Here is a 23478-nt window from a genome sequence, read left to right on the forward strand (position 1 = left end):
TCTTTATATTAGGATATTCAATCTTTGAACTAAAGAAATAAAAACATTTTGATTAGTGCTTCTTTTCATTGATAGGACCCTAAGCTTCTCTTTGCTATGGTTAACCCTCATGTAGCTCAGGACATACCGTATTTTTCGCCGTATAAGACGCTCCGGAATATAAGACGCATCCAATTTTAAAGGAGGAAAATCTAGAAAAAAAAGATTCTGAAAGATTATTCCTCTTCTGATCACTCATGTGCCATTCATACCGGTATTCCCCTTCTGATCACTCATGTGCCATTAAAATTCCCTTTCTGATCACTCTGTGCCTTTCAAATTCCCTTTCTGATCACTCTGTGTCATTCAAATTCCCCTTCTGATCACTCTGTGTCATTCAAATTCCCCTTCTGATCACTCTGTGTCATTCAAATTCCCCTTCTGATCACTCTGTGCTTTTTTTCCACTGTACGGCAGTTAGGACAGGGAACAGAAGGGGGCGCTGTGCCAGCTTCTTTCACTGCAGCCAAGAGAAGACACGCGCTGCCAGAGAGGAGAGGAGACACACGCTGCATGCAGCCAGTGAGGAGAAGAGACACACGCAGGATCGGGTGAGTATATTATTTTAATTATTTTATAACACATTTGTCGTATAGGACGCACCAACTTTTCCCCCCCAGTTTTGGGGAAGAAAAAGTGCGTCTTATACGGCAAAAAATACGGTACATCCTAATCCATGCTGCTAGTCTGTGCCTTTTTTTCTTTCTTCATTAATACAACTTCTTCAATGTAGGTATATATTTATATTTACAATTTTATTGTGATTCCTGTGATTTATTTTTTTGTAATTCTAGATAGCTTTCTCAGGTCATTTTCAAACACTGGAAATGATTTGTAAAATTGATGGAAGAGTTTCCAAATGTAACGAAGTCCCAACTTTTGTGTTTCTAAAGCAAGTTGATAATTAAAAGACTTGGACTCGGAGGGGGGGGGTAAGAACTTAAAGATTGTCTTTTTTCATCTTTGCTATGGGTATTAATGCCTTTTCTTCTTTTTCTTTTTTTTTTTTTTTTTTTACCTTGGCAACAATAGGTGCCTACTTTCCAGGGACAACTATCTTGCATGAACAGTGCCAATTATGGATTGCACCCCAATAAGCGTTCCAAACATTGCAGTGCTGCTCCCATTGTAAAAAAAAAAAAAAAAAAACATTTTTTAATTTTTAGCAAATTACAGCAGCACCGTCGGTTCTTATATCTTTAATATTTTTACCCCTAGAGGGGTTAAATAATCGAGTCAGCACATTCAATTTTCTGGTTAAAAGTGATAAAACTAACCACACCCATAAAAAAGCTTTTTTTAAAAATAGATCATCACAATTGCAGAAATAAAAACAAAATCAAACACCAAAAGCATCAATACAAAAAAAAAAAGTTTTTTTCCTTACAGACGAAATTCCTCACATTTCTCTCAGTCCCCCCCCTCCCCCCTTTGTCATTTGAAATTGATCATTTCATTAAGTCCTGGATAATGCATTGCTCTAAGATTATATATCTATTTGATCTCTTTTCGTATCAGTAGCTTATCTGTATCTCCTCCCCTTGAGTCTCCTTTACTTTTATCCAGAGCTAAAAACTTCATCAACATTAAAATTATGTCTAAGGCCCATGTGGTGACTTAAAGATGTAGTAATTTTTTCCATTTCTTATGCAATAAACATTCATAAATTCTCCTTTTAAATTTACGTTTCATTTTTCTGATGTGGTAACACTTGCAACTGCATATTGCCAAGTAAACCACACCCTCTGTTTAACATGGGACTAGTTTACAATTTTGAAAGTCCACACCTTTTGGAAGAGTACATTTTTCATCTCCTGGTTAATAGATCCATTTAAATTCCTTACATTTAGCACAACATTTGGTTCCTTTAAGTTCTTGTCGTCTTTCTGAAGCTTCATAATGACTACTTACTAGTTTGCCCCTAATTACGGAGCTTTCTGATATGTTATTAATGGGGATTTGCCAATACATTTGCTGATAGGGTCTTCCAACAAAATAGGCCAATATTTTTTGTAGGTTTTTTTGAATCGCATCATGTTCTTGTGTGTATTTAGTTATAATTCTTGTTATGGACGGCTCTTCCTTTTTTGGCTAAAAATGATTTCCTCTCTCTCCATCTTTATCTTTTTGATAAGACTTTTTTAATAGCCTATGGCTGTAGCCTCTCTTTAATAGTCTATTTCTTAGTTCTTTGGATTGTATTTCAAAATCATCAGGGTTAGTACAATTTCTTTTAATTGTCATGGACTGAGAATATGGTATTCTTTTTTTCAAAGTGGTGGGATGGGCACATTTGGCTGATAATATAGTATTACCAGCCTTCGATTAAAAAATTAAAAAAAACTTTTCAAACTAGTAGCAAAAATATTATGTGATGCTTTTTTTTTTTTCTTTTGCAGTCTAATTTAAACTATTTCAGAGCGTTGTCAGTAACTATGTATGACTTTTCATGCAGATGTTTATTGTACAGTATATTGTCATTTTGCAGAATGTATGTGCATTTGCATTTGCATGTGTGTGCATTGTTTACATTGAAATGTAGCCAGTATTTTCAAGCCTGTGCCTCCTTGTTCTTCGTTTTTCCCCTCTTTAATTCAGTATAAACATTTCTGGCTGTAGTTACTTGGATAAAGATAGCAGAGAACCCTTTTCTCATAGAAGAAGATCTCTAAGCAGTTCTTAACCATTTTTGGGAAGAATTGATCTATCTGAACTATGAGAAAGAGGGAGGCAGTGTCTGTAAATTGAAGTTACATCATACGTATTACTCCCATTGATCTGCTTTTAGACTACAGGCAGGATAAAAGGAAATGGCATCAGGGAGGAAGTATGCCTCATTTAGGCACAGATCCCAGCGTGCTAATGGAGTAATAATAGAAAACACGCCACTAATAATCGCTTGCTGCATTAGTCCACAGCACATTTTCTCTCTGAGGAGGATTTCAATGCCCTCATTCAATTTGCAAGCTGAACCAAATTGCATATTCGACATGCCAGCTGTAGCATAATTTGTATGATCCCAACTTCTGGGTTTATTGCTGTTGGTGGTGGTGCTGGGGATGTTCAAGTGCAGACTTGTGTCACATTTCATGCCTACGGAAAGGTCAGTAATCAACTTTTTTCCCATTTGAACCCACCCAGAACCTGGCATTAATCGTGTGGCCATAATGTTTGGATTGACAGGTTGTATCTGCGTGGGTGTTCTTTGTCTCCTATTATGTGGCAGATGGGTCATGTCCTTCAACTACACATTTCTGTAGTGTAAAAGCAAAGACTTTTTTATTTCTTTATAATATTACTTTAAAATTAATTTTTACCATGTCAAAGTTTTCTGTGCGTCAATCTGAACAAATTTGCGCTTTATGACATCAGGCTTTGGTATTGTGAGTGTTTTACAAGATGACAGAAGACTTTATTATTTTCTCAGTGTGGATTTGGAGTTGATAATTGCTTAAATTTGTATTCCTGCACCCCAGTCGTTCCATCCATCCATCCATCCATCCATCCATCCATCCATCCATCCATCCATCCATCCATCCGTCGTTTTAAATCTTTTTGTAAGACTTTGGTTTCTATTTCTGTTAGTAAAACTTTGCCTATAAGGTTTGGCATGCAACAAGTTATTATTGTAGTCTGTTTTAATGATGTTTTAGATATGTTTTGTAAAATGTAACCACTAAAAAGCTGCTTAGATTTCAGTTGTAATGTCTGTTATTGATGTAATAACTTGCATTATTATCAGAAATATGTTGTTAAACTATACATACAAGAAAGTCATTGCTCCAAAGTATTACTGGGACACCCTCGATAACGTCTGCACTTGTTTAGTCAAAGTTATGAAATATAATATGATGTGTTATTTATCACCTCAGAGGGAAGTACCCCATTCTATTTTTTTTAGCGTTGTAAAAACATGTGTTAGATTTGTTTCATATTTTGTCTGCAGTGTTATCCTTTGAAAACTTATGATTTTATTTTAGAATTTTAAAAATACACCTCATTATCAAACCAGGAAACACTGTATTGTGTACAAGATTTGCCATGTTTAAAGCATAAAATGTTCTCTCCTTAACAGTTGAAATTTAAGGACTGGTTGCAAAACGATCTGTTTTTTAAATATTAATTCTGTAGTGTTTAGGAGTAACTTTTATTGACAAGGTGTAACATACCTAGAGGCCTGCCATTGTTACAAGTCTGAGTCTAAGCGGTCATACCCTATAACTCCCTAACGGCTGAAACACATGGTTTATGGAGACATAAAAGAATCGAATAATAAGACAATTTTAAAGAAATGAACCTTATATTATTAAATGTACCAAGGAAAATCAGTGTAAACAAGCAATTGTTAGTCAAATTCAATAGAATATGAAAAGGATACCTTTCTTCCTCAGCCTAGTTTTTAAACCTGTTTCTAATTTTTTTTTCTGTGGCTGATAGAAAATTTCCAAAGTTTGTCTTTGATAGTACATGTTTTATTTAGTAGACAGCTTTCCAAAAAAGAAAATGCTTAGTGTATAGAAATAGTTGTTTGTGGTATGTGGTATGAATAATAATAATTATAAAAAAAGGAAAAAAAAAGAATAAAGGAAATGCACATGTTTATGGTGTGGTATGGCATGCTTTTGTTGAAGTATGGTGTCTTTCTCTATTTGCAGATGTATTTTACCTTGAATTAGTCCTTTTCTGGAAAGCAGGGACAGGATGCTATGCAGTGTATATGTGGGTTAGACCCTAGTCAGGTTTTTCACCTTAGATTTCTTACAAAATAGGGATCTTTTTGCTGTCCCACAGTTTATCATGAGCTGTAAAATATGTCACAATTATATGTATGAAATAGCTCAAGTAGTGTGTAACTTTTAGTGCTGAATGTTTTCCTTTCTATGATAAATTATACTACAACTGAGTGGCTTTCTCTTTGCAGTGTTAATTTTAATATACATGATTTATTTCCCCTGAACAATATTGAATGACATTTTGAAAGAGTCATTCGAGATTGCCGTATATGAATTTTCATGCTGCATAGAAAAACACCCGTAACAAAAGTGTTTTTGTTCACAGATCCTCCCAGATCAGCTGGTTCTGCTTTTAGATTTGCTGTTGCAGAAAAATACTTTATGTGCCAAAACATTGCAATGTCTGAAGGCAACTTACAGCCTGCAGGAACATGATGCAGAGGTAAGAACAGATGCCTATTGCCAGATATGAACCTGAAAACCAGGTGTTTTGTTAGCCAGAAAATAAAAAGCACACTGTATATGGTCAAATGCAAATACTCTGAGGTTAACAAGTTTAAATGGAAGTATATGGATAGTATTATTTTTTATTAACTCGTTGGTGTAAGGGCCTATGTTTACCTTTATTTATGTGTATAGGCAAAGGTTTATTGTAACCAAATCTACATTTTGGCTGCAAGCAGACATTAGTGTGTTGAATCACTTCCAACTTAAAAGATGTATTTTAGTTTGGTCATCCAGTATTTTTTTTTTGCAGAAGTTTTCTTTTTTAAAAAAATTCCAAGGCTATAGATGGCAGTGACTTAATGTGTCTTTAACAATTTTTTCAGTGTTTATCCTTCATAATTCTTTTGTGAGTTACATTTGAAAAATAGTGATAATAAACCAAGGGCAGCCTTCTATTGCCAGGGACATCAGTCTGCTATTGCCAATCCATGACCTAGATAAACCTGCATTTTATTGTCCTTTTATTGAAACATGGTATAGCGTAAACTTATTTTACATTGATGATGTAGAATGATCTTAGAATGACAGAATCTTTTAGTTCCAGTTGTTGAATCCAATACAAGGTGGACAGATGAACCTGACCCACCCAAAAGGGCATATTGATGCAGATATAGTGTCGGCTTTAGGTTGTTTAAGCTTAATGATTTAAAGAAAAAAAATTGAGCTGGATGCGCTATACATCTAATCTTGGTACTTGCTTGTTGAAATTATACTTATTTGCCTAGTTGGAGCAGTGTGTACCAGTAGTCCACCATGCTTCTAGTTTGGGGCTGCACCAACCTCCCCCAGCAATCCTTTTTGATACTATATCAAACAAATAGGGGGAAAAACAAGTTAATATCAAACTTCAGAAAAAATTTAAACTTCCTCAGGTCTTAGAAAACATCCCTGCTGCCTTTGTGACAGTATGGGTTTAGGATTTGCTGCTCAGGGCATTATGTTATAAAGGCTCATGGCACATATTCTACATGTGTGCATTTTACTTTTTAAATGGGCTCTAAAGGTAGATCACAGGACTTTGGGAGCAAAAAGAGATACATTTATTATTACACAAATATATTTCACATTATAACTGAAACTTCTTATGAAAATATGTTGGAATATAACAGGCCCTGGCCCCCTCCTATATTTGCTGTGAAATTATTTTTAATGACACAATGAAAATAAATATGAGTAAAAGACTAGAGGATTATGAAGTACAACTTTTATTGTATAGGTCCCGGAATACTTTAGAACTGGCTATTTCCATAATACAAACAATACAGTGATCACATTTGTGATCAATTCTGTCATTGTTGTCTGCAAACTAATTTGCAATCAACATCAAGGTTATGAAAACACTTATTAGTATTTTTATTAATTTTAATAATATTAAACAGTATTATATAATGCTAACATTTTACACAGCGCTGTACATTAGTTAGGGGTTGCAAATGACAGACGAATACAGACAGTGACACAGGAGGAGAGGACCCTGCCCTGAAGAGCTTACAATTTAGGAGGTGGGGGAAGTAACACATAAAAGGAGGGGGGAGATATGTGGTGATGGGAAGTAGTGATGGTTTCAAAAGACAGAAGATGAAAGTTTAAAAAAAATGGGTTTCAAGTGCTCTTTTAAGGGAGCAGAAAGTGGGAAGAAGCCGGATAGGATGAAGAAGACCATTCCAGAGAGATGGGCCAGCTCTAGAAAAGTCTTGGAGCCGTGCGTGTGATGAGGTTATGAGTGAGGAAGTCAGTAGTAGGTCATTGGAGGAGCAAAGAGACCGGCTTGGGGAGTAATTTTTTACCAGGTCAGAAAGGTAAGTGGGACAAGAACTGTGGAAGAATTTGAAGGCAAAGCACATAAGCTTGAATTTGATTCTAGGGTGAAATGGAAGCCAATGAAGAGAACTAAAAAAAGGTGCAGCAGAAGAAGAGTGGTGGAATGGATGAATGAGTCTGGATGCAGCATTCATAATAGATTGTAGGGAAGAGAGTCAGGTTAGTGGAATACCAGAGAGGAGGATGTTACAGTAGTCCAGACGAGCAATAATAAGAGTGTGTACAGGGAGTTTGGTGGTCTCTGGGGACAGGTGGGGGTGGAATATTGAGATGTGGCATAGGTGAAAGTGACAGGACCTGGAAATGTTTTAAATTTGGGGGGTAAATGGGAGGGCAGAATCAAGATGATGCAAAGACAGGTAAAAAGGGAGGTGTGTTCCCCTTACTAGAATTTTGCAGTAAAAGTTGAGCCACCTCTTTAGTTAGTCTAAATTAAACATTCAAGTAGAAAGAGGAAAAGAAAGAGGTTTTGGGCTCACAAATGGTTTTGAGCAACAATATTGTTGTATTTAAACACAGTTAATAAAGCAAACAAGTACAGAAAAAATAAATACCTCATACCTGTTTGACACTTCACAGTGTATGGGTAACTTATACATACGTATATTCTAGCAATACAATAAAGGTGATGAAGGAGACCGTGCCTTAAATGTATTGAATCCAACGCGTTTCGCCTTGAATGGGCTTCCTTAGGGATATGGTAATAAGCAAGCTTAACAGTCTGTATGTGTACATAGAGATTGAATAATGAGAAAAAAAGGAAATATATATACTGTTTACACAGCCAAATCAATAGTATATAGGTATGTCAAAAAATAATTCAGTATAATATCATTGACACAAACTAACATTTCTCATCAGATGGAATTTGAAGTGATTGTATCAGATTAAACATATGTCATTAAAGTAATAAATGAAAGCCCAAAAGTCACAATATTCATGGGTGATATATGTATCCAAAGTATATAAATCTATAGGAAAATCAGTGCAGACAGAAAAATGTAAGGTATAATCAAATTCTTACTTACGTAGCTAATATGATAAAGGTTGTAAAGGTGCAGTGCTGGAAATTAGTGATATATAAACGAAAATTTGATTGAGATAAAGGCTGTATCTAGGTAGAAATGAGTATATTAGTAATACAAATAGCACTACATAAAGGTTAAATAAGATGTCTGGTCATTAAGGGTACATACCCTAGGACAGGAACACTTTGAGTACTCTAATCAGTCCTAGAACTGGATGTGGGGGGATATAACCGACCCCAAAAGAAAGATGGTTTCGTCAAAAAATGCTTTAGAACAAGTGAAGAGTAAGGACAGGCAATTAGCCTTTCCATTATATTTCCATTGTTATCCTTAAATAACACAATTACCAGAAATCAGGAGTTGTAGATAATTACACAGGTGTTGAGAGTATCAAAAAACTCCAAAAAGGATGCTGTGGGTGTAAGTAATGGTAATAATATAAGTATTCCCAGGAGGCGGGATGACATCACAGGGATTCCCTTACTGTGAGGTGGAGCAGTGCGCACGCACCCTCACTGACGGGCGCGCCCTGCGCTTCCGTCAATTAGGAAGGAGCAGCCCTTATTAGACACGCTCCCTGCAACACACAGCCTCTCCGGCTGTCTATAGACACACACATGGCATTTTAAAGTTCTTTTTCTTTCCATCTGGATACTGCTTGCAGGTAGGATCAGGTAGGATTTTTTGGAGCTTTATGATACTCTCAACACCTGTGTAATTATCTACAACTCCTGATTTCAGATAATTGTGTTATTTACTGATTATAACAAATACTCGTGGCGAAACGCGTTGGATTCAATACATTTTAAGCACGGTCTCCTTCATCACCTTTATTGTATTGCTAGAATATACATATATTATAGTATATGAATAAGTTACCCATACACTGTGGAGTGTCGAACAGGTATGAGGTATTGTGAATTGTCTGTACTTGTTTGCTTTACTAACTGTGTTTAAATACAACAATTTGTTTCTCAAAACCATTTGTGAGCCCAAAACCTTTCTTTTCCTCTTTCTACTTGAATGTTCAGCCAAGACAACTATACCATACATTTCAGTATTTTGGTGATTTGTAGTGGACTGCTCTACCCTTGAATGTGCTGCATATCTGGGGGCATTTTTAAGATGCCCAACAGTTGCTTCTATTTTGTTCTGCTCAGTCACATCCGCATAATGCAATTATTAATTGGTAATCCACACATACATGTACTAAAGCTGCATTTCTTACCTTGTTGACCTTACTAAATGTATTAGATATCACTCGTGTAATGGCCAATGATGTTAGAATCCCATCAACCTTTAGACATTTCTCTCATACAACACATATCTCCTTGTTTTTTCCTATACATCTTTCATGCACTATTGTTAATAGTGCATTACATTTTCTGCTGTCTTAGAGTTATCTTTGAACTTCTTGACTTCATAATTCTTACAAATGGGAGAATCTATTGCTGTAGTAAAATATGTGCAGAATTTAATATAACATATGGGATAACCTGCTTCTAAACTGATACTGATATTGTTTATATCAAAGTGGGAATCTATGAACTCATCCAAAGTATATTTGTGAATATAATAATTAGCAGTTACAGGCAATAGGTGGAGCCAATCAGTGAGTACCTAGTGCTAGTGCTGCTAAAATCTACTAGTGTACTTTTCTCTTGGTTCTTGTAACCCCTAGCTCCCACCTTTGCAGAGCTCCTACCGTGTAGACATGCTTTGTCTTCCTGCTAATAAAGCATGTGCTGTTAAATATCATTCTCTCTGGTTGACGTACCACCAACTGCTGATTTGTGTTTTTGATTTTACAGCGAATATTGATCGGTTTTAGTTAATTGTGGTTTGAATAGATGACCTGTTGGCAGCCTTAAGCTACGTACACACTTCCAATTATTATCGTTGGAAAACGAACGACGAACGATCCTGCACGATATCTACGAACGATCGTATAGCACCGATCCTGCACATACAGATAACGACACGATCGTTCGTAGATATTGTACACACAATAGATACGATCGTTTGAGCGATAGAGGGAGTGACGTGCACGACAGGAAGTGAACGAAAGTTCGTTCATCACGCATGCTCAGACCATGGACGATCAACAAACGATCGTACACACGAACGATGGTCAACGATCGTCGTCCAATCCGATCCGCCGGTCCGGTCGTTCGTTTCCAAAGACTTTCCTCGTTCGTCGGCGTCGTTGGTTACTTTTTTCACGAACAATTTTTGCCCAATCGATCGTTCGTCGTTCGTTCGTCGTTCATTTTGAACGATAAAAATTGGAAGTGTGTACGCAGCTTTAGTACTTACTTTTGACTAAAGAGTACACTGTTTGCTAAACTTTAGATCTTTTGACAGTGATTTGTATGGCCATGATTGCAGCCATGATGGAGTTCTGCTAAATTTCTAACACGTCTATGTTTATGCAGCAGCAGCTTACAGGTGTACATCCTAATGATTATTCTTTGTGTTGTCGTGTCACCACTCATCAAATAGTGATGCTAGAAACCCTATACCCCCAACAAAACGACACATGGGGTTATACTTTGTAGTTTTGTGATTTGAAAACTTTTAGAATTGTTTGGTATAGTATACAAGCTTTTTGTACAATCCAGGTATTATACATGACTGTACATGTGAGGGGAACTTCAGTTTTTTATATATGAACTGTAAAGTATACCGCAGACTAACCTAATTCTCTTGGGATAGGAAACACACTTTCTTATCAGGCTGTAGATTTTCTTATTATAAATAGACAGAAAAAGCTGGAGCTTTAAAATGCAGCAAGCGTTGCTGGGGATAAAGAACAAATAAGGCAAAGACAGGCTTTCCAGTAACAACTTTGGAATTTACATGTATTCACTCACAAAATGTTCAGAGCTTTGTTTATTCTGGATAAAAAATGTGGATATTTCTCTTTCATTCCATAAACCAATGCAAATAAAATGGTATTTGGGAAAAGAGAGATCTCATGACTTTTATAAAGCATTTGGGAAGTGTTATGAATGGTATTTTCTTTAATTTGGAAGTATATACATCAACAGTATAGCAACAGGTGCTGAATGCTAAGCAGTCAGAAATTGTCATTGCTCAGCTCATGTGAACTGCACTTTTTCTACACTGCTGTCTGTAAAAAAAAAAAGTGAGAAAATCTGGGTATGCTAGGTACTTATTGTGTATGAATCATGTATCTTGCTAGTATTTGTGTTTAGAGGGACAGACTATTTAGCTGTATTTATTTGTCAAGACGAGGCTTTGATCACACTAGCCAAAAATTACACCTGGCTATTAAACTGCTGTAGACAGTATGCATTTGTGTTACAGAGAACAATAAGGGTTGTTCTGGGTCAGTGTCTGATAATAGAGAAAAAAAAATCTATGAATCTTAATTTTTTTATATCAAATGTAATGCAGTAGGTATGAAAATGTACTTCCATGTAGATTCTAAAGATGCACGTTTAGTATTTAGTATTTATATCACTTTAGTCTAGGAAGTAGATGGTGAAGCTGAATGATGGCACAAAAGATATGATGGCATTGTCAGGAGATATATTGTGAACTTCCTGAGGGATATTTAGTACCTATATGTGTTAAAATTCCACATTACTTGATAATCATCAACTTATCAGAAATGTTTCTGAGGCTGGCTGTTTTTAGGGCCTGTGTAGATATACTTTGGGCTTTTGTTGATGGCAACAGTTTGAAATCTTGAAGGTGCTTCCATGATCATTAGAATCTTTGAACATCTGCAGTGAGCTTTGCATGTCCATAAACTTGTAGAAAATGCAAAACCCACTCACAAACAAAAGCTCATTGATATAGGTCCCTAGTTTGCTATGTGCAGATTTGTGAAACCTTGGATAAACTTCCATAGATAGTGAAAATAGAAATTGGTCGACGTGTGCAATATTAAAAACTTTTCAGATACTTTAACCAAAACTGGTTAAAAGCACCATAGGAACTGCTCATAATTAATCTTTCTCAGTTGTCAAATAAAAATCTGCTTTTTTTTTTAAACTTGGCCCTCTGCTTTGAACTGTCACAATGATAGACAGGGTAAATAGTGGATGTTGTAAATTCTAAAAATTTTATGAATAGTGTGGAGATGCCGCAGCCTACACAAACAAATAACATACAAATGAAACTGGTTCCCACTCTTCACAGTTAAGCACACACATCACTGGTGTACTAGTGTGCTGATGTGGACACATAGGAATGTGTTTGTTTACGTAACTAGGTATTTTCACTCCCTTTTTACAGGAACTGTTCTTTTTTTGCTGACTTTTCATAAGCTTGAATACTTAAAAGGGGGGGAAGAACAAATATAGCTGAATAAAGAACAGTTGTGAGCAACAAAATATCCTTATAGGGTGATAGAGATTTGTCTCTTTTAATTCCTGCTTTTTTTGACATTGTTTATACACATTTACAGTTGCCAGATTGTTATTTTTTATTAGTATGCAAACATACTTTCACTATATATAGTTATTACATTGTATTTTAACCGTGCCTGAATACCAGTGAAATGTCAGATCCATAACAAGGAGCAGAGAGTCTGGAAAGGGAGAAATACTGCTAGAGAGTCAATAAAGTGTGTATATTCCCCTAAAGAAAAGCACTCTATGACCATTCCAAAAGGCTTATTTCTGGCTTTCAAGGACTGATGAGGAGGATGATTTTTCCAGAGTGAAGATAACATTGTTTCCTGTGCCTTGATTGTAAATGGCAGACCTAGTACCCTACCTATCCATCTCCCTATAACCTTTTGGAAAACTGAGATTGTATTAGTGATACTTATGAAAAAAAATAATACCCATTAGTTTTGAAGCAGCAGCAATCATCTTTTACTGTTTTATATACGCATCCATGTGAAGCTTGTTGTGCATTGTAAATTTTTAGCTTAGTCTAGCTGTCAGTTAGGAAGCTGAAGAAAACCATGTTGAACATTGCAAGGTACAATGGTTATCTTTAACCTATTGGTAATTAAATATTAAGCTCAACTTCATCTTTTGGGTAACAAATAAAATATTTGCCCAAATTGAATATTAAAAATACAGCTTTTGTTGCAATAGTCAGGTCATTTCTGGTGCTGTCACCTGCAGATTTAAGGAATCATGAGTACCATTTGTCTCACTTTCTGAGAGCCCATGCTAATAATATTGTTTTGGGATGCATCAAAATGCTGTTGTGGGTTCCTAGTACTGGTGAACAAAACCACTGATACATTATTATGTGAGCAATGTTCAGGGCATTAATAAGGATTGCCCACCTTCAATGTCAGGGGTGAAGAATTAAGACCTGTGACATTAAATCACTGGTCAAAAACTGCTGGATTTAAGGTAATATAATAAACATATGTTTTTTAAATAATCTGGTATCGAGAATTGAGCTGAGCTTTAAGAAGCACCAGGCAAACAGTTAAACTTCACTCAGATCCCCATGTTACTCATCCAGCCACCAATCCCTTTCTGTTCCCTGCCTCTGTTGAAGTCGTCTATAATACCATGTGCTTCTTGGTATAGACATGTAACCACCTTATATGTGACTGTGACACCACCACTTACCTTCCGACATGATTTGTTTTAGTACCAGCTGCAACAGAAGGAGCGGTAAGGGAGCACTAGCAAGGTGATCATCCGGGGTTGCCCTTAATGCCTAAGGTGACATTTTTTTCTGTACAGCTTAATGAATTCAAATTCATTAAAATGACACTGTGTCTTTAAATATGAATTTGGATCAGAGAAATATAGAGCCAAAGTCGGGTAGAGTAATTTACTGATTACCATATAATCGTATTATGGTACTATTAGTCTGCACACTAATGTAGTTATTTATAATGGATGATAAAGAGCTGTTCTTCCGATGATGTGATTCAGACATCTACTTCAGTTGCTCCTAAAACAACTGCAGCTGTAATAACCTCAGGAGATCCTTCAAAGGCCTATGATGTATTTCCATTTGTGATAGACTCAGTATCTCTGGTAGATATCAATAATTTTATCAAGGAAAAGAACATTGTCATTTTTTGTTATGACAGTGTCAAAAGCTGAACAAGCCATGGTGGTGCCTAGCTTACAAGTCTGTCTAATGTTTCACATTGTGGTATTTGCTGTCATTTGTATGCTAGAAAACTGCACACAGGGTATAGTATAGTGATCCTTTTTCCACATCTCCGAATCCATGCTAGAAAAAAAAAAATGATTGTACATAGATTTTTAGCTTCTTAATGTATGGTAATACACTTAAGTAAATACATGTGGATTTATCAAAATTCTCTTCATTTACACAACAGAAGTCTACATGTAAGAGCCAAACATGCAAAGAGTGTTAGCTGAGGCCTGCTAAAGTAAATTTCCGGTCATTCAGACAATTGATTGCAAACCATCCAGTAGTTTCCTGGTGTGGAAAGACATTACGGCAGGACCACATTGTGCAGGACGTTTTTGCAGTGTAAGGCTTTAGATTATCACTGATACACCCTGGTCTGTATTTTAATGTTACCTGATGATTCCACCATGATTATTACATTTACATTTTGAAAATTGCTATACTATGGGTAGGATTGAAAACAGCCTTATAGACGTTGGTAGCCAAATTTATTAAAGCTCTACAAGGCCGTAGAGGATACATTTTCATCAGTGAAGCTGGGTGATCCAACAAACCTGGAATGGATTTCCTAAAAGTCATTTGCCATTTGCAAATGTTTTCAATCCTGGAACACACCATGTAATAATTGGGTAAATACACTATAGTGGTTGCCAGTGGGAACAATGCCCCTTACAGTAGTGGTCAGAATTCTGCCTTTTCAGACCTCTAAAAAAGTCCTTGGTTTCATGCAGCTGGATCTACCAAGTGGTGATTACCCTGAAACTATGCAAGAGTCATCTTACGGGAAGTCACTTAGCCAAAGCTCAAAGAACCCTGTTTGAGAATGGCTTATAAGGTCATCTTTGCTTAGGACTAATTACTCATAATAGTGGCACTGCATTATGGTCATTGTTCTGCACCGTATGTGCATTTTTCCTCCATTATTTGTTTGGTATGCAAGTGAGCAAGGTTCACTTTGGGTAAATAAGAAGCATTTAGAAAAGTGTTTAGTTGCAAATGTATTAGAAATGTACAGAACTGAATGGTTCATATGTTCCTGAGTGCTTACCATTATTTTTTAAGGCCTGTTTAACCTGTGGAAATGCATCAGTATGCAGTTTTCTACTTTCATAAACCTGTAGAACATATAAAAAGTGTCATGAATAAATGGGAATGCTGCAAAGGATATTTTCAGCTATGGTTTGACTTCTTAAGTTTATTGTGCACCCTTTTTTCAGAAGTTAGCATGAACATTCAGGCAAACCAAGCATGTTTACAGAATAATCAGCTCCAAATACTGTCTACAGTCATATTGAGCAGAATGGAAATGCTAAAAACATTGCTTCAGAAGTGAATAAAAGTACATCTGTAAATAAACCTGAACTCTCTAATTTAACATTGCCTGGATTGTTTATTTAAAAGAGTTTATAATAAAAATGGGCCTTCGATATAGCACTGTTCATCTAAGGTTTTATTTATATACAAAGCAAACAATGCATTTTTGTTATTGCCTTTCTAGCCTGCCCTGTACTTATTTGTATCCGTTTAGGTGGCCTGCTGCATTCTGTAACCTGGTTATTGCATTTTTCACATTTAATAGGCTTATTAAAGAAAGATTGTATACAAGATGAAATAAGAGCAGAAGTTTCCCAGTCTCACTGCGTATATATTCCAAGCATGCTGGAGGGCAGTGTACAATGTATACCAGACTTCGTGCCGTAAACAATAGTGTGGGTGTACACACACAAATACCACATTGTACCCATAGTACGCCTATAAAAAAAAATAGCTGAGCTATGAAATGGTGGCTTTGTATTTCACAGCTGTAATTTTTTAAGCGCTCAAACCCATAACAAAAAATGGCATTTAAAAGAAAGTTGTTCTTTTCATCAAACAAACCTTTGTGCTGCACTTTATCTGAGTGAGAAAAAACAGTGCAGCAGACCACAGCTTATTGTATTTTTTTTATCTGTATTCTTTGCTTTGTTAGAGAAGTGATTGTTTTATCCATGATGTGATTTTTTAACTGCACTCAATTTTCCTGCATGTTGCTAGACTAGTTTGTTTTACACATCATAGCATTTATAGCTAAGCATAGCTATGGCATTTTAAGCATGGTTTACTTTCTGCGCAAACACTGTGAAGAATTCCTTATATCACCATTTGGATGCTAAAACTGCCGTTTAAATTAATATATCAGTTCAATGGGCCTGATTTAATAAAGCTCCCCAAGGCTGCAGAGGATACACTTTCATCAGTGAAGCTGGGTGATCCAGCAAACCTGGAATGAACTTCTTCAATGTATTTTGCCACTTGTTAGCAAATGTTTTCAATCCTGGAATAGATCCTATTCCAGATTTGCTGGATCACCCAACTTCACTGTGGAAAGTGTATCCTCTCCAGTCTTGAAAAGCTTTAATAAATCGGGCCCAATGTGTGTGATGACTTTTACACACAGTTTTTCTGTATTGGTAAGTGCACAGTGGTTTTGCATTAGATGGCATTTACATTTTTATAAAGCAGGATTTTTTCCCAAGGATTTTAAAGTATGTATGAAGACACCATAGATATAGATCTCTTGCATTAGCTTTGATAGCTATTATTAAAAGGTATTATTTGCAATATTCTAAAATATGGGTGTCAACTTTAACCCACAAGGGCCATTTACAGGCCAAAATATAAATCTCATCATAAATCTAGTCATTTTCTGACTCTTTGTGAACCATACCTCACTAAGTTATTACCTCACTTTTATTTGTTACTGCTCTTACTAAAAACATGCCCTGGCAGTTCCTGGTCCTTAGACTCCTGGTCTATGGGATTGATTTGCTTGCCATTGTTCCAGACAAACATCTAAGGCTACGTGCACGCGTCCAACATTTCTCGTCCGATAATCAACTCGGCCTATATCGGACGAGAATCTGGCGTGTGTACAGCTCCCGTCGTCAATCGTCTGAACCACTGTCCTGGAAGACCCACGGACGACGAACAATCCTAATCGAAGCAAAGGGGGGGGGCGCCGTTCTGTTGTTCTCCCCTCCCCTCTCCTCTCCATAGAGCAGAACAGTTCTGTATATACAGCACTCCTTCATGCATCATGCAGTCCTTCATCGCTGGAAAGGATCGTGAAAGATCCTTTCCAACGACAATTATTGCTCGTGTGTACTCAGCCCCTCATACTGTGTTTCCAGGGTCTTATATTTATTTTACCTCTGAAAATCGCAGTAGAGCTTATTTTCAGTGGATGTCTTTTTTTTTTTTTCTCATGTACGAAAAAATCTAGATTTTTCATGTACAAAAATCTGTTTTTATTCATGTACAAAAATCTGTTTTTATTCATGTACAAAAATCTGTATTTATTCATGTACAAAAATCTGTATTTACCAAAACCTGTAACCAATATTACAATGCTATAGAAAGATACCTCTGCGTTACCTGTGACCTGTCAAAATCACAAATTTTTTCTGTTATATACAAGAAGTCATGAATAAGAATGGACAAAAATGAATAATAAAAAAAAGCTTCATAAGCAAATAAGTGCAACATAACAAGAAAATGTGCTGTCAATAACATATGACTCATAGAGTAACATGCAGACACAGAAACAAAACTTCCAAAGCTTTGTTGACCAGAAACAGTAACCAATATAATTTGAGTAAAAGCAAAAAAAAAAACAAATCAATAAATATGAATTGCTGCTAATGAATGAAATACTAGCAGGGACCCTTTGAAAAGAGAATCCACAACCTCTTTTTAGTTGTAGTGTCACACCAGAGTACCATAGGTTAACTTAACTTGTGATTTCTTCACCCCTTGCTTCAGTGGTTTGAAAATCTCCTGCTCTCTCTCTGCTCTCTCCTTCCTCTTGGTGTCCCTCCGTGTACCATGTGACCGCACCCTCCGAAGAAGCCAATAGGGCTTACGTTCAGGGGAGGGCTTATATTTCACCCTTGCATGATTAGCATGCTAGGGCTTACTTTCGGGGTAGGTCTTATTTTCGGTGAAACACGGTAGTATTGTGTATTTAAATTAAGTCCTTTGAATTTAATTAGGAGAATACATGGAATCACATTATCTTAATAGTGTTATCCCTATGTAAAATAGCTCTGCTGTCTGTGTCAAAAGTTAGTTAGTTCTTTACTAGGTAAAGGCTGAATTCATACTAATGCAGTGCCATTACACATGAGCTGTAAACCAAAAAAAGAAAATGTAATATCTTTAGTATTGCAACACACCATGATGCAAGCAATGTAACGTAGGTGCGTTCAGTTGCCATTCTACCTTAGGCTGGATTTACACTTTTGCGGTAACGTGTGTTGGTGACCTGTGGCAACCCAGTAGTTTAAATCTAGCATATGCAGAGGTATACATAGTTACATAAATATTTCAATACCAATACCTTTTGCTATCATTGTAAACTTCTCCAATACCTGATGTCTTTTCTTCCAACCAAATTTGCAGGATTTAATTATTTAAAATTATTATATCATCATCTGATTGTCAATAACTAGAAGAGCATAACAAGAGTACAACACAATAGTTTATGTATTGTATGGTTTTATAGTTCCCCTGATTAGGCAACCCTGTACAGAACTCTGTGTGTGGGTATTAAAAAATGTTTGAAGTAAACAGTGACAAGGAACTACAAAGTAGAACAGAGTGAGCATTTACAGGGGTTATGCATCCTGATATGCATTGTTCACTTCTAAAGCATTACTTCTTACAGATCAATTCATTATTTACCCTCATTCTTTCCTTGGAATTTCACCTACTGTTTTTCTGTTTGGAATTTATAGGATACGAGAAAAGTAACTGATAGAACAGCAGGTCGAAAAACACACTGGAGATAGAGTATGAAAATGCAGTTTCCAGAAAAAAAGGAAAACTGAAACTTGAGAGGACACCATGGCTATTTGTATCAGCTTTCATAATCAGCCTTATTGGACCTTTAAAGCCTCCCCAATAGTGTAGATCCTTTGTGTTATTTGATGTATTTATTTTTGCAGCAGATACTTATTACCTTTTCAAAGCCCAAATAAAGCTTTTCTTTGTTAATTTCGGATTTTCTGTTTACCCACTGAGAATTGGAAATCCGAGGAAATTATTGTTCCCACATTGTACAGCCCTACACAAGCAGATCTAACATCAGTCAGTTGTAATTATCTAAAATGGAGACCATAGATGTTTTCTGCTGTTAAACTGACATTACCTGTTCATAACATTTTGAGCCTACTAAATATCGTATGTTGATGACACTTCAGCGCCATTCCACTTGGCATCCAGCTGCACCTGAAAAAAAAATTATTCAAACCCACTCCCTCTGTATTCATCCCACCACCTATTGGCTAAATGTCCATGGAAGAACAAAAGAAGATGATTTCCCAGGACTCCAGTATTGCAAAGCAAGAGTTCCCATGCCATAGACTTTAAGATAAAGCTGAATACTCTGATTTTTTGCTGTTTATACAGAATACTATTTTATTCTGGATAAAGTGCATAAGCACATGGTAATATCAAGGAAAAGTTTCATGTTCACTATCAGTGTCATTAAATGACAAATATAAAAAAAAGAGAGTTTTAGTACCTGACTAGGAAAAATGTCCAGAAATCTGCATTAGGTAAATCCTTTATTCTAAATTTTCCTTTTTTTTTTTTTTTTGTAGTTATGCATTTCTTACTGATGTCAGGATGAAAATATTTTATTAAGATGAATGTCTTATAAATATTATCCTAAATTAACGATGAAGGCCTCGATTTCTATAGGTAGCAATACTCTTATTTTTGTGAGCTAATGCCAAGTTTTATTTTCTCATAGATTTTTCAGATTCTGGCAAAAGACCAAAGGATAAAGCATGTTTATTTTGCCATTGGCCAAAGCTATGGTATATGAAGCCTAATAGTTTTAAAGCATTCATAATCTGCTATTTAACAGAGTATGGTACATATTCCGGATTGAGTGTGTTTTTCCTATTTACTCTAGTTTCTTTTTTTGGTTTTGTTTGTCTGTACAGTGACAGCAAATGTATAGGTATAGCAAAATGCTTCAAATACAACCTTAATAGAATCCTATACTGCATGGCTTTAATACATTCTGAGTTCCTAACCTAAAAAAGATATGAAGTTCTGGAAAAGTTGAGCAGCTAGTATTTCATGGGGAGTATTGGCATCCCATATAATTCTCATAGTAGAGAGTTCCTTGGGGTTGTCTATATATAGGTACTGATTGCAACAAATTAAACAATTTTTGTCTAATCTCTAATCATTCTGCATTGGGGGAGGAGCAACTCCTTTGCTTTATAATTCCCTATGCAATATTTCCCCTCTATTCTGGTGCCTAATAAAGACACAAATACCTCATCAAAACTGTACAAAACAAAACAAAGGTGTTTGTATAATTTAGATCTATTTATTCCCCCCTTGGTAGATCACTATTCAATAAATAGTGAACAGCTGGGCTGGTAAATGTAGTTTTACAGTAACTGCATCTGTCCGTGTTTGTGATCAGTGTACAGGCACTTCATTTCTTTCTCTACAAAATCTGGCCTGGTTGCCAATTTCCAGATTTGTCATAGCAGCAAATATTTCTGTTAATTATATGTCTGCCAAAGGCTTTGGTTCAGTAACTTACACTCTGTTCTCAAGTGCACTTAAAGAATGCGAAAAGACGAACCCGTCAAAGAACGTTTTGGTGGAGCCTGCTAGGATTTCTTTGATATATAAATGTGGTCATTAGTGACAAGTTTAGCTGTTTCTTTTGAAACTAGAGGACAAGTTTTTATAGTACTAATTGTATATTTTTCTATAATTCTGTTATCCCAGCACAGTATTTTATGTAGAAGTTTCCATATACATGTTTTTCAGTGACACACATTTATATAATCTACATTTCATCTAACTGGTGGTTAAATTAAGTCATGGTAGAATGAAGTAAAGGCAGGCAGAGGTTTCCTGGGAGGTAATGCAGCCTGTTTATTATAATATTGTGTCATTTAAACAATTATAGCAACCTTTCTTCTGTTTAAAATTCACAATTATATATGTTTGTTTGGGTAGCGCTGTTTGCTAATTACATTTGCATGTTCTTCTTTGTATCACATGTGATCTAGAACACTAGCCAAGATCTCTAGTTAGTATAATAACCGACCTCAGAAGTTAGATGAAAACAAGTCCGCATAGCTTCTTCCTATCCATGGTTGTGCCCAATCTTTGTAACTCACTGTGGGTTTACATGGCAGGTCTCTTTGACCAAAAAGAATTACTTGCTGTGGTGTTAAGTGATGTGAAACACTTGCAGTGATTTTGGTAGCTGCTGACCGCCCAGTATTCTTCCTAGGCTTTAGGAAATACAAAGGAGCTTGGCAGCAAAAGGATTTTATTTGTTGAAACTTTGTAAGGCTGACTTGTCACATGTACATTTTAGTGAAATGTAAATTTAAATGCTAGGCCTATGTTCATATATCATTGTGGTGTTTATCTTTCCACCAAGCTACTTACATAAATTGCTCAGGTCTGCTTGGTTAGCCAGACAGGGAATTGTTAAGTTTAAATTAAAATGTGGGACAAGACCAGGCTATTATGATTGGCGGCTTTTATGGCTATCACCAGCACCTCATAGCATATTCACTTTAAGTAATGGTTTGTCCATCTAACAGTGGCTAGTTCTCCAAACCAATTAATTAAAATTGAATTTTGCATCATAAAGAACAGAGTCAAACTCTTTTTGCAAAAAAAGAACAAAAGGAGCTGCTAGAAATTGAATTAAAGGCTTCTCTTCAGATCTTGATCCATATAAACCTTTTTTAATGTCACTTTAAGTAAGAGTAACTAAAGAGTACTTTAGACTTTGTGTCAGTGTTGATTCCAACTGCTTTATCGTTCTTTCACCAACTAAATAAAAATATTTATTGTCTTTGTTGTCATAGGAAAGTTTAAAACGAAAGTGGAGAATTAATGCAGCATGAAATCGGGTCTGGAAGAGATGACCAAAAATTCCTAGGCTGGCTTGTTCTTCCTGAACAGGTGGCACAAGCATGTCTTATTTTAATTTTCATTCAAGGGATGATGACTTGATTTGCTAAGATTATCTAACTCAATTTTTTCATTGAACAGCTCTCTTAAAGAAGACAGTTCACATTGTGTACCGATAGATACACAATGTGTCTTTCAAGCAGCACGCTCGGTCATGAGAGAGGTTAATGTGTACTGCAGAATACAAGTTACTTCATTGTCTAGTCATCATGTTATGGGTCCAAGAATTTGGTTAACCTGAGGGGTTGCAATTAAAACAAACAGTATCGTATACTTCCTGCTTTAGTATGCAGATGTTTCTGTACATGTTTTTAGATTATTGTGACTGTAGTGATGGAGAATCACGAGGAGCTGGAAACACTGATATGTATGCTGTCACGCTGTCTGGCATGTTAATACAATAAATATTTTGGCTGCGCAATAGGTTTTTATATGCTGGTCTGTTGGCAGAACTAAATTACCCAGAGGGAAAATTCTAGAAAAATGAAGATGGCAAGACTGAGTATTTTTGTTCTTTAGATAAAACGTCTCGTACAGATTACTGTCTACATGTTGAATATTACATTTATTACCAACCTGTCACCTACAAACTGCAGCAATAAAAACGCTATCTGAATACACACAGCTTGGTACTATATTTAATTCCTAGCCATAACATTTCCTCTTTAGTATTGGGTATTATTGTTTTATCTTAATGAAGTTAGACAGATACCAGCCCTAACATCCAGCACATAGGAGTGTGAAAAGTCTATCTTTTGGTATAGAACAAGTTTAGCATACAGGCATATAGTATATTGTTAGTGTGGTATTACTTCAATTTGTTTCTTTCTCTGTTCCAAATACATACTGCTAGGTTAACTGGCCTCAGACTATGTATATGATAAATGGCTATGGTGAGGAGATTAGATTGTAAGTCCCTTTGAGGGGCAGTGAAATGAATGTGGACAATGTAAAGCACTGTGGAAGCACATTTTTCTATACGATTGTTGTATATAGTCAAGTCCTAGGAATTTAAGAAAATCTCTATCTATCTTTAGGCCTTTACTTCAGACTTTTTCCCAAATGGTGTTCCTGCTAGTAGCACACTTCTTAGCCCAGGGTGACAGCTTTGGTCCTTTTTTTTTATTTTTTGTGACTCTAAGCTACTCCCATCTGATTTTGACCAGTCCCAATAGGATGAGTTGTTTTGTAGTTTACCAGGGCAAACTAGGCATGTCTGCTAACACTGC

General features: G+C 36.0%; 1 protein-coding gene across 10 annotated transcripts in view; it reads left to right on the forward strand.

Moving 5' to 3' along the window:
• AOPEP (aminopeptidase O (putative)) overlaps positions 1 to 23478 on the forward strand; it is a 404684-nt gene that overhangs the window by 284543 nt on the left and 96663 nt on the right. For 4 of the 10 annotated variants that reach the window (XM_072414972.1, XM_072414964.1, XM_072414965.1 and 1 more), the window contains one exon: positions 5098 to 5214. The exons of 4 other annotated variants lie outside the window; for them this stretch is intronic. Coding sequence is in view for 4 of the 6 variants with exons in the window: in XM_072414964.1 (XP_072271065.1) it covers positions 5098 to 5214 (117 nt within the window). In the remaining 2 variants the exon portion in view is untranslated. Of the gene's footprint in view, positions 1 to 5097; positions 5215 to 19017; positions 19277 to 23478 lie in introns of those variants that run through there. 2 more of the 10 variants (XM_072414967.1, XR_011921334.1) reach the window with 2 other exon arrangements.

Source organism: Pyxicephalus adspersus, chromosome 6 (genome assembly GCF_032062135.1).
Source record: "Pyxicephalus adspersus chromosome 6, UCB_Pads_2.0, whole genome shotgun sequence".
NCBI lineage: Eukaryota > Metazoa > Chordata > Amphibia > Anura > Pyxicephalidae > Pyxicephalus > Pyxicephalus adspersus.